This window comes from Pungitius pungitius, chromosome 14 (assembly GCF_949316345.1).
Source record: "Pungitius pungitius chromosome 14, fPunPun2.1, whole genome shotgun sequence".
In the NCBI taxonomy this organism is placed as follows: Eukaryota; Metazoa; Chordata; class Actinopteri; order Perciformes; family Gasterosteidae; genus Pungitius; species Pungitius pungitius.
In genome coordinates this window covers 1,092,334-1,107,333 of record NC_084913.1, presented here as the reverse complement: position 1 = coordinate 1,107,333, position 15,000 = coordinate 1,092,334, and the positions used below count along the sequence as shown (strand labels likewise).

Below are 15,000 nucleotides of genomic sequence, written 5' to 3'. Positions count from 1 at the left end.
GCTCACACATTTTGTCGAGGTTGTCGTCTCTAAATATTTATTTCGGCTGTGTGTTTGCTTGTTGGTTTGTTTACACGTGTTGACTTTGTTGTGCGTGCCAGCAGCGCTAACGTTAGCGGCGGTTAGCTTCAATTAGAATCCCCGGCCCTTAATTGGCGCGTCTCTTAAATAAAGCAAAGCAGAAGCAGCGGGATGAAAAGGCATCGCTAACGGGCCCCTGAACACCAGCTGACCGACACGGCTCCTGTGTGTCCGCGTCGATAGTCACACTCACACTTTGTAGTTATTAGTGTGAGTGTGTGTGTGTGTGTGTTGATTACTACAGAGAGCCAGGTTTCTGAGGAAATGAACCCTCCAACTAGATCGTAATCACTGGCAGCGATTCTATGAAACGTAGAGGAATAAAACACTGTTAAAGTCCTCCCATAGACGTCTATGAGGAAATGACTCTACTTCTGTGTAGTGACCAGCAGGGGGCGACTCCTCTGCTCCCATAGACGTCTATGAGGAAATGACTCTACTTCTGTGTAGTGACCAGCAGGGGGCGACTCCTCTGCTCCCATAGACGTCTATGAGGAAATGACTACTTCTGTGTAGTGACCAGCAGGGGGCGACTCCTCTGCTCCCATAGACGTCTATGAGGAAATGACTCTACTTCTGTGTAGTGACCAGCAGGGGGCGACTCCTCTGCTCCCATAGACGTCTATGAGGAAATGACTCTACTTCTGTGTAGTGACCAGCAGGGGGCGACTCCTCTGCTCCCATAGACGTCTATGAGGAAATGACTCTACTTCTGTGTAGTGACCAGCAGGGGGCGACTCCTCTGCTCCCATAGACGTCTATGAGGAAATGACTCTACTTCTGTGTAGTGACCAGCAGGGGGCGACTCCTCTGCTCCCATAGACGTCTATGAGGAAATGACTCTACTTCTCTCTTGATTTATTCCCTCAGTAAACATTGTAAACATGAGTTTATGGTCTCAGTCTCTAGTTTCAAGTCTTCTTCAATGCAGCATGATGTTCATTTAGTGGATGAAGGTCCATTTAGAGTCAAACTCTTGGTTGTGAAGGTTCTCGTACTGAAGTATATAAACGTTCCGTCTGATCTTCAGGTCCCAGCGTGACGTCCTGATGACTGAGACGAAAAATCATCAGTCCACAAGTCAATGAGTAGTGTCACCATGACAACGTCCTCCTCTTAAACACCGTGTGGGGGGTTGGGATTGAGTCAGAAAGCAGATGATGATGATGATGAAGGAACAGCAGTGATCGATGGTTTTAATGGTCAAAACACACAAGGCTTCTCGGGAGAACAGTTGACTTCTAGTTTAATAACGCTTCATTTATGCAAAGTCCTTCAAACAAATGTCACTTTTAGGAGACTCGATGTTTCATGGTTTTCTTTGTTGTTTGGTCGCTTTTTCCTCTATTTCCCTCACACACAGTTACACACTCTGGTCCTCTCACTCTTTCTCTATATTGCTTTCTCCTGCACACACACACACACACACACACACACACACACACACACACACAGCTCCAGGGCAGCAGTGGGTGGAGTGGAGCTTCTCTTCCAATTGAATATTTGGTCCAGCTGGCGTGTGTGTGTGTGTGTGTGTGTGTGTGTTTTTATCTATATGTGTGTTTTAGGGCGCGTGGAGCGAATAAGCACAGGTCTTTCCGGAACCCCGGGGAGATCAGTGAGGCGAGAGGATGCAAACACACACACACACACACACACACAGGCTGCTCTTTGTAAGGCGCTGAGAGATGGCGGCCAATGAAAGGCCTATTGATTGGGTCTGATGGGCGATCCAGGCCTTTGAATCCCATTACCAGCAGCATCACACTAGTGAGGGGGGGGGGGGGGGTTTAAAGAGGTGGGAGGGGGGAGGGGGGAGGGGGGGCTTTACGACGACCTCCACACCAAACTGATTCAATCTGGAAATGCAAATTATGTGTAAAAATGCACTGAAACAAGAGGAAAACGCAGCTGAATCTCTTCTTCAGTGGTTGGTGAACAAAACCTGTTGTTTCGTGATCACTGGTTCCAGCAGAGGGGGGATGGGGGGGGTGGGGGGGTGGGGTAAGTAATCCTAATCCTTTTAAACCCATCAGTATTTGGTCCAAACAAGAATATTAACGTGGACCTTAAATGCATCTACCAAACACCTTCATTAATGGCACAAAGAAACTTTATTACTCCCTTCAACCGCTGACAAAGGCCACTTCAGTTCCTGCCTTTCACAATAAAAGGCTGCTTGGCGTTGTGTGTTAGTCACGTTTAGAAGAGGAAAGAGGAGGGATTACAGAGGCAGGAAAGGAGATACGAGGAGAGATTCAAGAAGAAAGGGAGACAATACACCGAGGGAGGGAAGAGGGAGAACTGCGTTTTATTGCTTCATATAAAAGGTGTATGCTGGGAAATAGAGAGAAGGGAAGTAAAGAGGGAGGAAACACACACACACACACACGCACACTCACACACGCACACACGCATGCACACCTCAGGGAATGCAGCCGTATAGTTTCTCTCGCCTCTGTCTGAATGGAGACAATTTGATCATCATTATTACAAAGACTCTTTGATCAGATCATGTCTCATCAACCCGATCCTGTCTGCTGTGTGTGTGTGTGTGTGTGTGTGTCAGCCTCTGATCAGCACAGCCTGACACACACACACACACACTCTCTCAATGTCAAACCTCAATGTCATCTCTCCGCACACCTCTTAGCGCCCTCGCTAATATGCTAATGCTAAAAAGCTAAATGGTATTAGGCAGGCTTCTGAGGCCGTCGCTCCGGGCTAATATGCTAATGCTAACAGGTAATCTGATCACGCAGGCTTTGAAGCAGCCCGCTGTGTGTGTGTGTGTGTGTGTGTGTGTGTGCAGGCAGTAGCACCGTTTCAGGCCACAGGACACAGCTGCTGAGAAAAAACCCAAATCCACCTGCTTCTTTGATGGTAGACAGTCAGGATTTGGACCTGATATAATGTGTAGAACACGACGCTTATTGACCCACAGCTTGGACTCACTCACCACACTTTTATGTCCTCTGTTTATGGACCAACTGGAGTCAGTTGACGGGAGGAGGTTACTTTTTAAAAGTGGTTGCCAGGCAACAAGGAACCGGCTTTACGGGTGCCAATCGGAAAAGTCTCTATTACGAGGCAGCGCCGGATGAAACAGGAAGTGACGTCACCATGACGACGCTCACCTACAGTGACCAATGAAAAAAGTGTTTCCAAACAGTTTAGTTGTTTTAAATTTAAAGACAAATGGAAACTTCCTGCTGATGGATGTAAACTTTACTTTAAAGTTTGTCCTTCACTGAAGGGGTTCCATGTTCTTCTGCCCCCCCCCACGCAACTTTCCTCTGCTCACCAGTACGATAAACAAACACACTGTCCTTGTCCTGGTGGAGTCCGTCTTATCTGTCACACACACACACACACACCGTGCCTTATCGCTGGTGATTGATGGCTGGCTGTTCTACTCTTATCGATTCTATGCTCTCCATAAAATATTAAACCACGAGAGGAAATCACCTCAGAATAAAACCTGCTGAAATACGATCTCTCTCTCTCTCTCTTGCTCTCTAATTGTTTCACATCAGCTCATATTTTCATCTGTTGTCTGATGAAAACAGAATCTTCCAATGTGTTTGTTTTATTTCAAAGGAAGAAAAAAGAAGAAAAAAAAAACGGAATGAATTATATTTTTACAATGAATTTAACAGACGGCTGAGATCAGGATAACAGTTAAGATCAGACTGATCCGAAAACATCACACACACACACACACTCTCTGCAGAGCCTTGAGAGCATCGTGTGTGTGTGTGTGTGAAAATGCGTGTGCAGCATTTCCCATGGCAGCGCAGCAGGATGTCAGGAGTAGTTAAGTCCTGAGGACTGAGCACCTTGAGACTCACACACACACACACACACACACACACACACACACACACAGAGATCAGAGGAGGCTGGGCTGTCATTCACAGATCTGACTGCAGTGTTTCCAGCATGGCCTCAGGCTGCTCCGAGCCTCCATCCCTCTGCTTTTCATGTGTTCATACGTCCTCCTCGATGCTGCTTCAGCTCTCTTCTCTCCTTGTGGAGGACCAAGACCTTCTGATGAGGCTCCTCCAGCTCTTCCTCAAACATAACGATGGAACGATGGCTGGTCTGGAGACACTTGGTCTGGAGGTCAAAGGTCACGGAGTCTACTGATGGAGGAACATCTGGAAGCTGATGAGGGTGCTTGTGTGTTTCAGAGCTTCAAGCTGAACGTGGAGGGCCGCGGCACTCTGAAGGAGAGCCTGATGGAGGAGGGAGGAGCTCTGCTCGCCATCATCAGCTCCCACCAATCAGGTCCGCCCTCACACACACACACACACACACACACACACACACACACACACAGGAGGCCATATGGGAGCCCCGGCTCTCATCCATTCATTATTAATATTTGGATTAACAGATTGACCTTCAGAGAGGAGAAGTGGTTTGAGTGTAGCCCAGAGGTGAACACAAAGAACCAGACGGAAAGGCAGATTTTAAGAAATGCAGAAAATGAGCTGGCAGGAAAAAAGAAATAATCAATTGGGTTTATATTTGCAAAAGAGAAGAGGATGAACAGAAAGGAGAACTTGATCCGACTTCATGAACCTTCTGATCAAACATCACACACAGTTGTTCCTCAAGTTGTCGACATAAACGTCAGCGAGGAACACGGACCTCTGCAGCTTTTTAACCCACTATGCTTTTATTTTGAAAAGCCTCTATGAAAGTATCACCGGAGCATTAACGTAAACATACGCTGGACCTATTCAGGCTGATGTTACCTTTTTTTGACCTCCATGTGACCTTTATGTGACCTCCATGTGACCTCTATGTGACCCTAAGTACCGTCCTGGATGAAACCCAAGCCGCTACATGACTAGTCTCTGTTAAAGTGCAAGTCATGTGACCGGAGGACCGGGACAGAGCCGGGCAGAGGTTCCCCGAGGTCATCGTCGTACCTCCAAGCCGTGCAAAACCGCCGCCAGGTGGAGGCACCCAATGAGAGCAGCTCGTTGGCCTCGAGTTGATCCCTCCTTCCCTCGCCCTGCAGGTCTGAAGGAAATCCTCCACATGGTCTCCAGCCAATGGGATCAGCTCCAGCGGCAGATCCGCCGCCAACACGGCTGGATGCTCCGCGCCCTCCGCTGCATCCAGGCCCGCCTCCTCTGCGCCGGCCAATCGCAAGAGCCCCTCACTGCCCCAGGCGACGCTCCGGCCAATCAGCAGGCTTCGCGCCCTCCCGACAGCCTGGAGGTAAGAAACATGGAATCTCTCCGTTATTCCCTCCATCTGCTCATTGTTTGTGTTTTATTTTGGTGGATATCCTTCATTTCCTCTCTGGTTTACCCCGGTTATCCCTCTCTCTGTCTATCACGCACACACACACACACACACACACACACTCTCTCCACCTGGGGTCCTACATTTCTCTGCAACGTTTGTATTGGCTGACACCTAGCGCCCTGATTGGTCCCTCAGTTGTCATTGGCTGCTGGTTAATTGGCAGGACTTCGTTAATTAGATGTAATCTCTAATCTTCTGTCTCTCTCATTGTTGCTGTGTGTGTGTGTGTGTGTGTGTGTGTAGGGGGGGGGGCATCTGTTATCTGTGGCCTTCAGGCTATTTTTCTTTTACTTTTTTCTGGTTGTTTGAATATATTGTTTTTAAATCACTTTATTCCTCTATGTGTAACCCTTTATAATAACACCACACTATGATGCATTAGTTAAATATGTATTTCAAACACATCATTTGCAAAGCATTGAGTGTTCACTCATTCATAACTAACACTTCATAGTGTTGTTATTCAGTGTGAAAGTCTTCAGTCCAAGCATCACAGCTGAAAGAGACTCAAATCAAAGCAGATTTTAAATGAAAAATAAACTAAACTACTAATCATAGTCTCTTGAATCGCCCTTTGGACCTCCACCTCCTTCTCCACCTCCTCCTTCAGCTCCTCCTCCACCTCCTTCTCCACCTCCTCGTCCAAGTCTCACTGCTTCAATCTTCCTCCTCCGTCACACATTTCTTCGGCTTTTAGTTTTATTTCCTCCACCTTTTCTTCTCTTTCTCATCCCTCCGTTCATTATGGATTCTATCGATTGACTTAATTTATCCTTGTTTGACTCCCTCTTTCCTTCCCTCCTTCCCTTCTGTCCCTCCTGTCCACTTCCCTCTCTCCTCCTGGTTTCCTCTTGTCTGTCTCATTCCATCTGTTCGATTTGGGTCTTTTTAGCCGATTCCCCTCTTCTTCATCGTCGTCCTCCTCCTCCTCCTCTTCCTCCTCCTCCAGCAGACCCGACTGGTAGTTTTCAGATTGTTTAGTAGCAATTAGAGCTGCAGCAGCCTGATCACCGTGATCAGTCAACAGTGACAGCCATTAGCAGCTATACCCTCTGTGTGTGTGTGTGTGTGTGTGTGTGTGTGCGTGTGCGTGTGTGTGTGTGTGTGCGTGCGTGGGTGTGTGTCCATTAGCTGCTTGGTCGCAGCACATTAACAGTCCATTCATTATCTGTGTGAATCTCCCACTGCACTTAAAGCTTTGATCCGTGAAACCTCCGAACAACAAAGTGAGGTGTGAACCTGCTGAATTATTTCTGCCGGCTGCTCGTACTTCTGTGATAGTTTGAATTATTCACGTGGGGCCTGAGCCTGAAGTAACTAAGCCCAGCTCGGCTCCTCCCCCCCGCCAACTAGTGCAGGACGACCAGGCTTCTTCAATGGGGGGGAGGCAACCAAAGGCTTGGTGTGTGTGTTTGTGAATGTCACTAAAAGAAGATTACACAAGAGTGACCGAGTCCAGAGGCCACGTGGACACACACACGTGTGTGTTTCCATGAAGGCTCGTTGGTATCTGCTAACATCTGTATGTGTGTGTGTGTGTTTAAATGAAAATAACCTTGACTAAAGGGCAAAATAAAGGGCAAATTGGAATAAATTTATCAAATTATGAAGCCTCGTACAATATTTATAACCAGCGGATCCACTATTCATTACAAAAGATTAAATACCAACTTGTATCAATAATTCATCCCCTTAATCTTCATTTTTAGGCCAATTAAGAGCAGAGACAAATCATATATTTCACACTCTGCTGTGAGATAGTTAGCGAGCAATTTAGTGAATGTGACTGCAGCAGAAAATATATTATATATACAGTATATACCTATATATATATTTATATATGAATTATCTCACCACTGCTCGATGAGGACGGCGCTGATACGTCCCGTCACACCAGGTGTCTAAAGGCAAACACATCACGAGTCACACGAGACATTACGGGACATTTGGTCTTTATTTCCCCTTCAAAAACAAAACAGTAACCAACCATTAGAAAACAGGCTGGCTGCGAGCCAATCAGGTCGCCCGATTTGAGCTCTTCTTTAATATCAATATTTATAATATGAAACCACAATTTTGATTATTCTGGTATTTCATCCACTGGTATTTTGTTTACTTATAGCTTTAAGAATATAATATAATATATACTGTATACACATATTTATATATAGTCTATATTTATAACTCATCCTGTCCCGAACAGCCGTTGACTCTAATCAATACATTTATTGCTGATATTGCCATGAATTAATAGCAACAACAGGTGTGTTGCAGGTCATTAATTTAGCCCTGGTCTTAATGAGACTGCAGTGAGTAATGTGTGTGTGTGTGTGTGTGTGTGTGTGTGTCTCCTGGTGCTCATAAGTCCTTGTTGTTAATGGCGTTAACATATGTCGCTGACAAGGTGTCTGACTACTTGTCGCTCCTTCTCTTGACTTCCTTCCTTCTCTCCTTATTAACTCAGTAAATGAAAAAGAGAAAAAAAGAGGCTGACAGATGGAGCGACCGAAAGTCACGCCCTTGTGTCCTTCTCTTACCTCCTTCCCTTGCCTCCTGTGAAGAAACAGAATCCTAAAAGCATGGCGACCAGAGGGGGCGGGACATAACACGTGCAATAGTTTAGGAAGTCTCAGCCAATCCCTGAGCACGGTTGATGACTTATGGACAAAATGTCAGAATTACTCCAAAATATAAACAGCTGTGTGAACTAGTCTCTGTGGATTCGGGTCGAGCACAAAAGCAATACAATATGATACATGTTATAGAACAAACAATATAATATGATACATGTTATAGAACAAACAATGTAATATGATACATGTTATAGATCAAACAATGTAATATGATACATGTTATAGAACAAACAATATAATATGATACATGTTATAGAACAAACAATATAATATGATACATGTTATAGATCAAACAATGTAATATGATACATGTTATATAACAAACAATATAATATGATACATGTTATAGATCAAACAATGTAATATGATACATGTTATAGAACAAACAATATAATATGATACATGTTATAGAACAAACAATGTAATATGATACATGTTATATAACAAACAATATAATATGAAACATGTTATAGAACAAACAATGTAATATAATACATGTTATAGAACAAACAATATAATATGATACATGTTATATAACAAACAATATAATATGATACATGTTATAGAACAAACAATGTAATATGATACATGTTATAGAACAAACAATGTAATATAATACATGTTATAGAACAAACAATATAATATGATACATGTTATATAACAAACAATATAATATGATACATGTTATAGAACAAACAATGTAATATGATACATGTTATAGAACAAACAATGTAATATAATACATGTTATAGAACAAACAATATAACATGATACATGTTATAGAACAAACAATATAACATGATACATGTTATAGAACAAACAATATAACATGATACATGTTATAGAACAAACAATATAATATGATACATGTTATAGAACAAACAATATAATATGATACATGTTATAGAACAAACAATATTATTTGATACATGTTATAGAACAAACAATGTAATATGATACATGTTATAGAACAAACAATATAATATGATACATGTTATAGAACAAACAATATAATATGATACATGTTATAGAACAAACAATGTAATATGATACATGTTATAGAATGAAATATCTATCTGACCATCTGATTTCCTTCCTTTATCTCCTCCTCGCTCACTATGTCCTCGCTGCCTTCCCTCTGGTCACTCGTTCATCTTTAATTTACATCATTGTTTCCTTCTGTCCTTCATTCATTCATCTTTTACCTCTTCATCTACCATCATTCCATGCACTCATTCATCTTTAACCCTCCATCAATTCATCCATCCGTTCATTCATCCATGCATCTTTTATCCATTCATCCTTTCACCCATTTATCCATTCATCTATCGACCCATCCTTCCCTTTGTCAATCCCTCCTGTCACCAATTCACCCATTCATCCATCCATCCATCCCTAATACATTTCTTATCCTGTCTTTCCACTCACTAGTTGTCTATTATCCCCTATCTAACATTTCCATCCTTTCACCCTTTCACATCTTCATCCTCTTCTAAGTTTTCCCCCTTTCTCCTCTTTCTTTTATATAAATATCCATCTTCCTTCTCTCATCAACTCCTTCTTGTCTTCCTCTCGTTCCCCTCATCCCTGTGTTCCCTGCTCTTCAGTTTAAACCCCCTCCTTTCTTCACCCTCCGCCCCCCCCCTCGTCCGCCCGTCCATCCGTCTGTCTGGAGAGGACTCATTCATTTAAATGTCAGGAAATATCAGAGGCGGGTGGTGGGATTAGACGGCGAGGAGAAGATACTCTGATACCAGCAAATATAACGCAGCGACAAGCCGGCCAGCACCGGGGATTAGAACCCACACCCACACGCACACTCTCTGACACACACACACGCACGCACACTCTCTGACACACACACACAGACACAGGGTTCAGGTGTGTGATGATATCGTGTCATGTGGCTCCCACAGTGTGTCGCTGCGTTATGAAAGATTTGTTGTGCATATGTGAAGATTTTCAAGTGACATCTGTAGTGGGTTTTTTTTGCATATTGGAGATTGAGCTAAAGGTTGTGTGTGTGTGTGTGTGTGTGTGTGTGTGTGTGTGTGTGTGTGTGTGTGTGTGCGTGTTTTGTCGGGGTGAGTGAACACAGAAAGGGAGGTAGAGGTAGAAAGGTGTTTAATACGAGTGTGAAAGCAGTGTAATATTTAACAGCTTAGTGGGATTTGTCTGTCACATTACATGGGATTGGACTGGGTTTAGTAAAACACACACACACACACACACACACACACACTGAAGAGAGAAATAGATTTGTCCGCCACCTAAATCTTCCTCTGGAGTTACAGGTGTTTGCTTTTATTTGTTAATAACGTCTCCACTATCTCACGATTACACGGAGGTCGTGTCTTTATGTTTCCCAGTTATGTGTATATATATATATATATATATATATAAATATAAATTTATATGAGAGATTAAGTCATTCTTCATAGAGTTAGTTATGAAATACGTTTAAAGGCATAATAGTTTACCTGATCAATGAAAGCTGTTATATAGTTATATATATTCACTTGATTTTGTAACAAATCCAAAATAACAAAAAGACAAAAATGACATATGTGTAATAACTCATGATACATGATTTATTATCAGTAACCAAACCAAAGATAAAATGCCGGTTCTGAACAACCAGTAAAAGTAAAATAATATTCCTTTAATCAGAAGTAAGAACTGCAACAGAAGAAGAAACTTCCAACATCTAAATCTGAAAAGTCACATCTCATGTTTTTAAATAACATTTTGATGTATGTTCTTAAATGGTTTTCTCTTCAGCCTCTCAGATATCCTCATGTTACATGTTTATGTATGTATATATGTATGTATAAATATCATTTCCCTTTTTCCATGAGTCTGGAACGTACCAATTTCCCTGAGGGTGGGGTTGGGGGGGCGCGTCATGCTGTCTGAGGTGTGAGAGAGGTGACGGGTCGAGATTAGAGTCGATGTTCCTTTGGACAAATCCAGTTAGAGAGCTGAACCAAACAGCCCCAAGCGCACACACACGCGCACACACACACACACACACACACACACACACACACACGCAGAGAGAGGAATGTTTAGGACGTGATAAGTGACCTCCCAGGTGTGACTTCATTCCGTCTGAGCTGACTTGAACAGCGTGTGTGTCTGTGTGTGTGCACTTGTGTGTGCGTAGATGAGGCACTTTGTATATCTGTGATTGTGACTGTTGGCACTTGTATGGTGACTCTGACCGTGTGTGTGTGTGTGTGTGTCTTATCGGTGTAGCTGGTGGAGACAGCTTGTTGGCCTCAGGCCTCTATTTCACCCCACAGACCAACAGGAAGGAGGGAGGGGGGGCAGGGGGGGGGGGGAGCAAGGCAAAGGAAAGAGATGGAAAAAACATTTTACCTCCCAGACTCTTTATAACTGTGATCATTGTTATTTTGCTAACGTTACATGTTTAGCCTTTATGCTAACGTTACTGGGTAAGCCTGTATGCTACAGTGTTAGTCTATATGCTAGTGGGTTAGCCCGTGTGCTAGTGTTAGTCTATATGCTAGTGGGTTAGCCTGTGTGCTACAGTGTTAGTCTATATGCTAGTGGGTTAGTCTGTGTGCTACAGTGTTAGTCTATATGCTAGTGGGTTAGCCTGTGTGCTACAGTGTTAGTCTATATGCTAGTGGGTTAGCCTATGTGCTACAGTGTTAGTCTATATGCTAGTGGGTTAGCCTGTGTGCTACAGTGTTAGTCTATATGCTAGTGGGTTAGCCTGTAGCTACAGTGTTAGTCTATATGCTAGTGTGTTAGCCTGTGTGCTACAGTGTTAGTCTATATGCTAGTGGGTTAGCCTGTGTGCTACAGTGTTAGTCTATATGGTAGTGGGTTAGCCTGTGTGCTACAGTGTTAGTCTATATGCTAGTGGGTTAGCCTGTGTGCTACAGTGTTAGTCTATATGCTAGTGGGTTAGCCTGTGTGCTACAGTGTTAGTCTATATGCTAGTGGGTTAGCCCGTGTGCTAGTGTTAGTCTATATGCTAGTGGGTTAGCCTGTGTGCTACAGTGTTAGTCTATATGCTAGTGGGTTAGCCTGTGTGCTACAGTGTTAGTCTATATGCTAGTGGGTTAGCCTGTGTGCTACAGTGTTAGTCTATATGCTAGTGGGTTAGCCTGTGTGCTACAGTGTTAGTCTATATGCTAGTGGGTTAGCCTGTGTGCTACGGTGTTAGTCTATATGCTAGTGGGTTAGCCTGTGTGCTACAGTGTTAGTCTATATGCTAGTGGGTTAGCCTGTGTGCTACAGTGTTAGTCTATATGCTAGTGGGTTAGCCTGTGTGCTACAGTGTTAGTCTATATGCTAGTGGGTTAGCCTGTGTGCTACAGTGTTAGTCTATATGCTAGTGGGTTAGCCTGTGTGCTACAGTGTTAGTCTATATGCTAGTGGGTTAGCCTGTGTGCTACGGTGTTAGTCTATATGCTAGTGGGTTAGCCTGTGTGCTACAGTGTTAGTCTATATGCTAGTGGGTTAGCCTGTGTGCTACAGTGTTAGTCTATATGCTAGTGGGTTAGCCTGTGTGCTACAGTGTTAGTCTATATGCTAGTGGGTTAGCCTGTGTGCTACAGTGTTAGTCTATATGCTAGTAACAATAACACGACCCAAAGTAAGTACACACACCAAAACAACCTACATCACTAACAAGGCTGCAGATTAATAAACAAGTGTGTATATTCACACATTCATGTCATAAACCTACACACCGCTCAACCTGACTCTACAGAAAAGTCACATATTCATGCTGACTCACACTTTGCATAACCGGTTATAACTGAACGTTCAAATGTCTTTTCAAAATAATCATTCAGACCTTTAGGTTTGTATTCGGCGTCTAAATGTGACGTCCCTAAATGTCCAAAGATTCACTTTACCGTTTATAAAAATCAGCTCTGCTTCTGGAAGCAAAACACAAAGGAATAATCAGAATTATTGATTAATGATCAAGATTTTTGTTTGGCAGATAAAATTCAACATTTTTGAGTTTTGGACCTTGAAAGCACCACAAAGACTTTACACAGCGTTATTATTCTACCCACAATTCAACCTGCCAGACATTCAAATTAGACACTTAAACGTTAAAATACCAAAGATTCGCTGAGGTTGTTTTATTTTGGACTTTGAGAATCAACAACTGATCAAAAGATGAAGTGGAGGAAGAGCAAGAGGTAGGAAAGAGAACAGGAGAGCTCAAGGACTCCAGGAGGAAAGGAATGAGGATGCGCTGGAGATTTTGGCCGGTCGACTCCAAGCCCCCTTCCCCCCCCCCCCTTCCCGCCCTCGACTGATTTAAATATTGACCCTCAGGTTATTACGAGCTTTTTAAAATCAAATTACGGAGAGTTGGACTCCTGCCTGATACCCGATAGAGCCAATCAGCTCCCACCACACAGCACTTTGCATAATTTAAGATTAAAGTTGGGCAAGTTGTCGGCGGAGTTGGTTTCGACGCCATCGACACGATTCGTGTTCACAGAATCTGCGAGTCGTGTTTTAATCCCCGGTTTAGGATCTGCTAAGCTGCGTTTCAGCTCATTCTGAAAGTGATAAAAAAAAGCAGCTGCAGGGTTTTTTTATGCCACATAGCAGCGTTAAAATAAATCAAAGGGGAGTTTGCAGCATCGGGGACAAATGCATAAAGTGTGAAAATATTCAACGTGTGATGACTGCGATCTTCCCCTGAATGAAGTCAGAGGGGTTCGAGGGGAAATTATTATTTTGGGTTCTAACTACAATTTTGAGCAAAAATATTTCTCATATTTTTTAATGTGTGCTTGGATTTTATAAAAAGCAAGAAACAACGACTAATAGGTTTGTCTTTATTAAAAAGACTATGTAAATAAACCTTTTAAAATATAAACAGTTTTTAACAATAATGTCAGTTTATCAATTTGTATTATTATTATTCATTTAAATTCTGACTAATTGTTTAATTTTTTCCCATTTGGCTTAAATTGTCCTAGATTTTATGAGATAAATAAACAAGAATAAGCCTTAAGTCTTCCTTAAATAAAATGATTTACAATATTTATGCACAAATGAAATATCGGAGGAGCATAAAGACTGTGACCATATTAATCTGTATTCAAACGTTTAACACATTGATCACTTTGATGGTCAAGATGTATTTGATTGATCCGATTATTCAGTTGTAATCTGCACTCATTAAAGACATGTCATAAACATACATATTTACATCCAGAGAGTTTATGTACACACACACACACACACACACACACACACACACACACACACACACACACACACACACACATGTCAACGCATCCAGCGGTGAGAGAGATCTTTTTGTGGTTTTAAAGTCATCTTTTAGTATTTAAAGCCTGATCGGTGTAAGTTTGTGTTTGAGGACAAATATCAAAGAGGAGTTGCGTTAAAGTTGCTAATGTTTAAAAGTGGAGTACGTAAAGCGCTGTAAACACTTTAAACTCCCCTTCCTCTCCTGGGGGGCGTGTCCCTCTCCCCATTAAGCTCTTAAAAAGTGTGACAGTCGACCCGCTGAGTGGAAGCGAGGCTTTAATTGGTGTTTTGGGCTCGTTCTTCAAAACTCCTCCCGACCTTCAGCGCGTGATATCCAACCCGATGTCGTTAATTACATCCCATAATCGGCCCTGAAAACAAACGCTCCCCCGAACACGCGGCCAGCGAATGCATCTCCGAAACAAAAAGTCCCCCCCCCCCCCCCCCTCAACCGGTGGTCCACCACCACTAAATGAACCATGCAGATGGTCCCATGAGGGATAATTAACGCTGTGTGTGATATTAACTCCGATGTCCTTTACAAAGTTAAAGCACGCACACGCGGCTCTTTCTGGGTGGTTGCCGGGGGCGATGTGACGTTTCTGATGCACTCCCAGTGAGGGAGGGGGCCTTTTTTCTTTTAGTTTTACCTCTCCTGACATTTCTCAAATGTTGAATTACG

At 42.9% G+C, this 15,000-nt stretch overlaps 1 protein-coding gene across 1 annotated transcript in view; it reads left to right on the top strand.

Moving 5' to 3' along the window:
- Positions 1–15,000, top strand: part of akap6 (A kinase (PRKA) anchor protein 6) — a 101,004-nt gene that overhangs the window by 26,875 nt on the left and 59,129 nt on the right. The window contains 2 exon segments of the mRNA XM_037486118.2: positions 4,275–4,371; positions 5,114–5,316. Of these exon segments, the coding sequence (XP_037342015.2) occupies positions 4,275–4,371; positions 5,114–5,316 (300 nt within the window).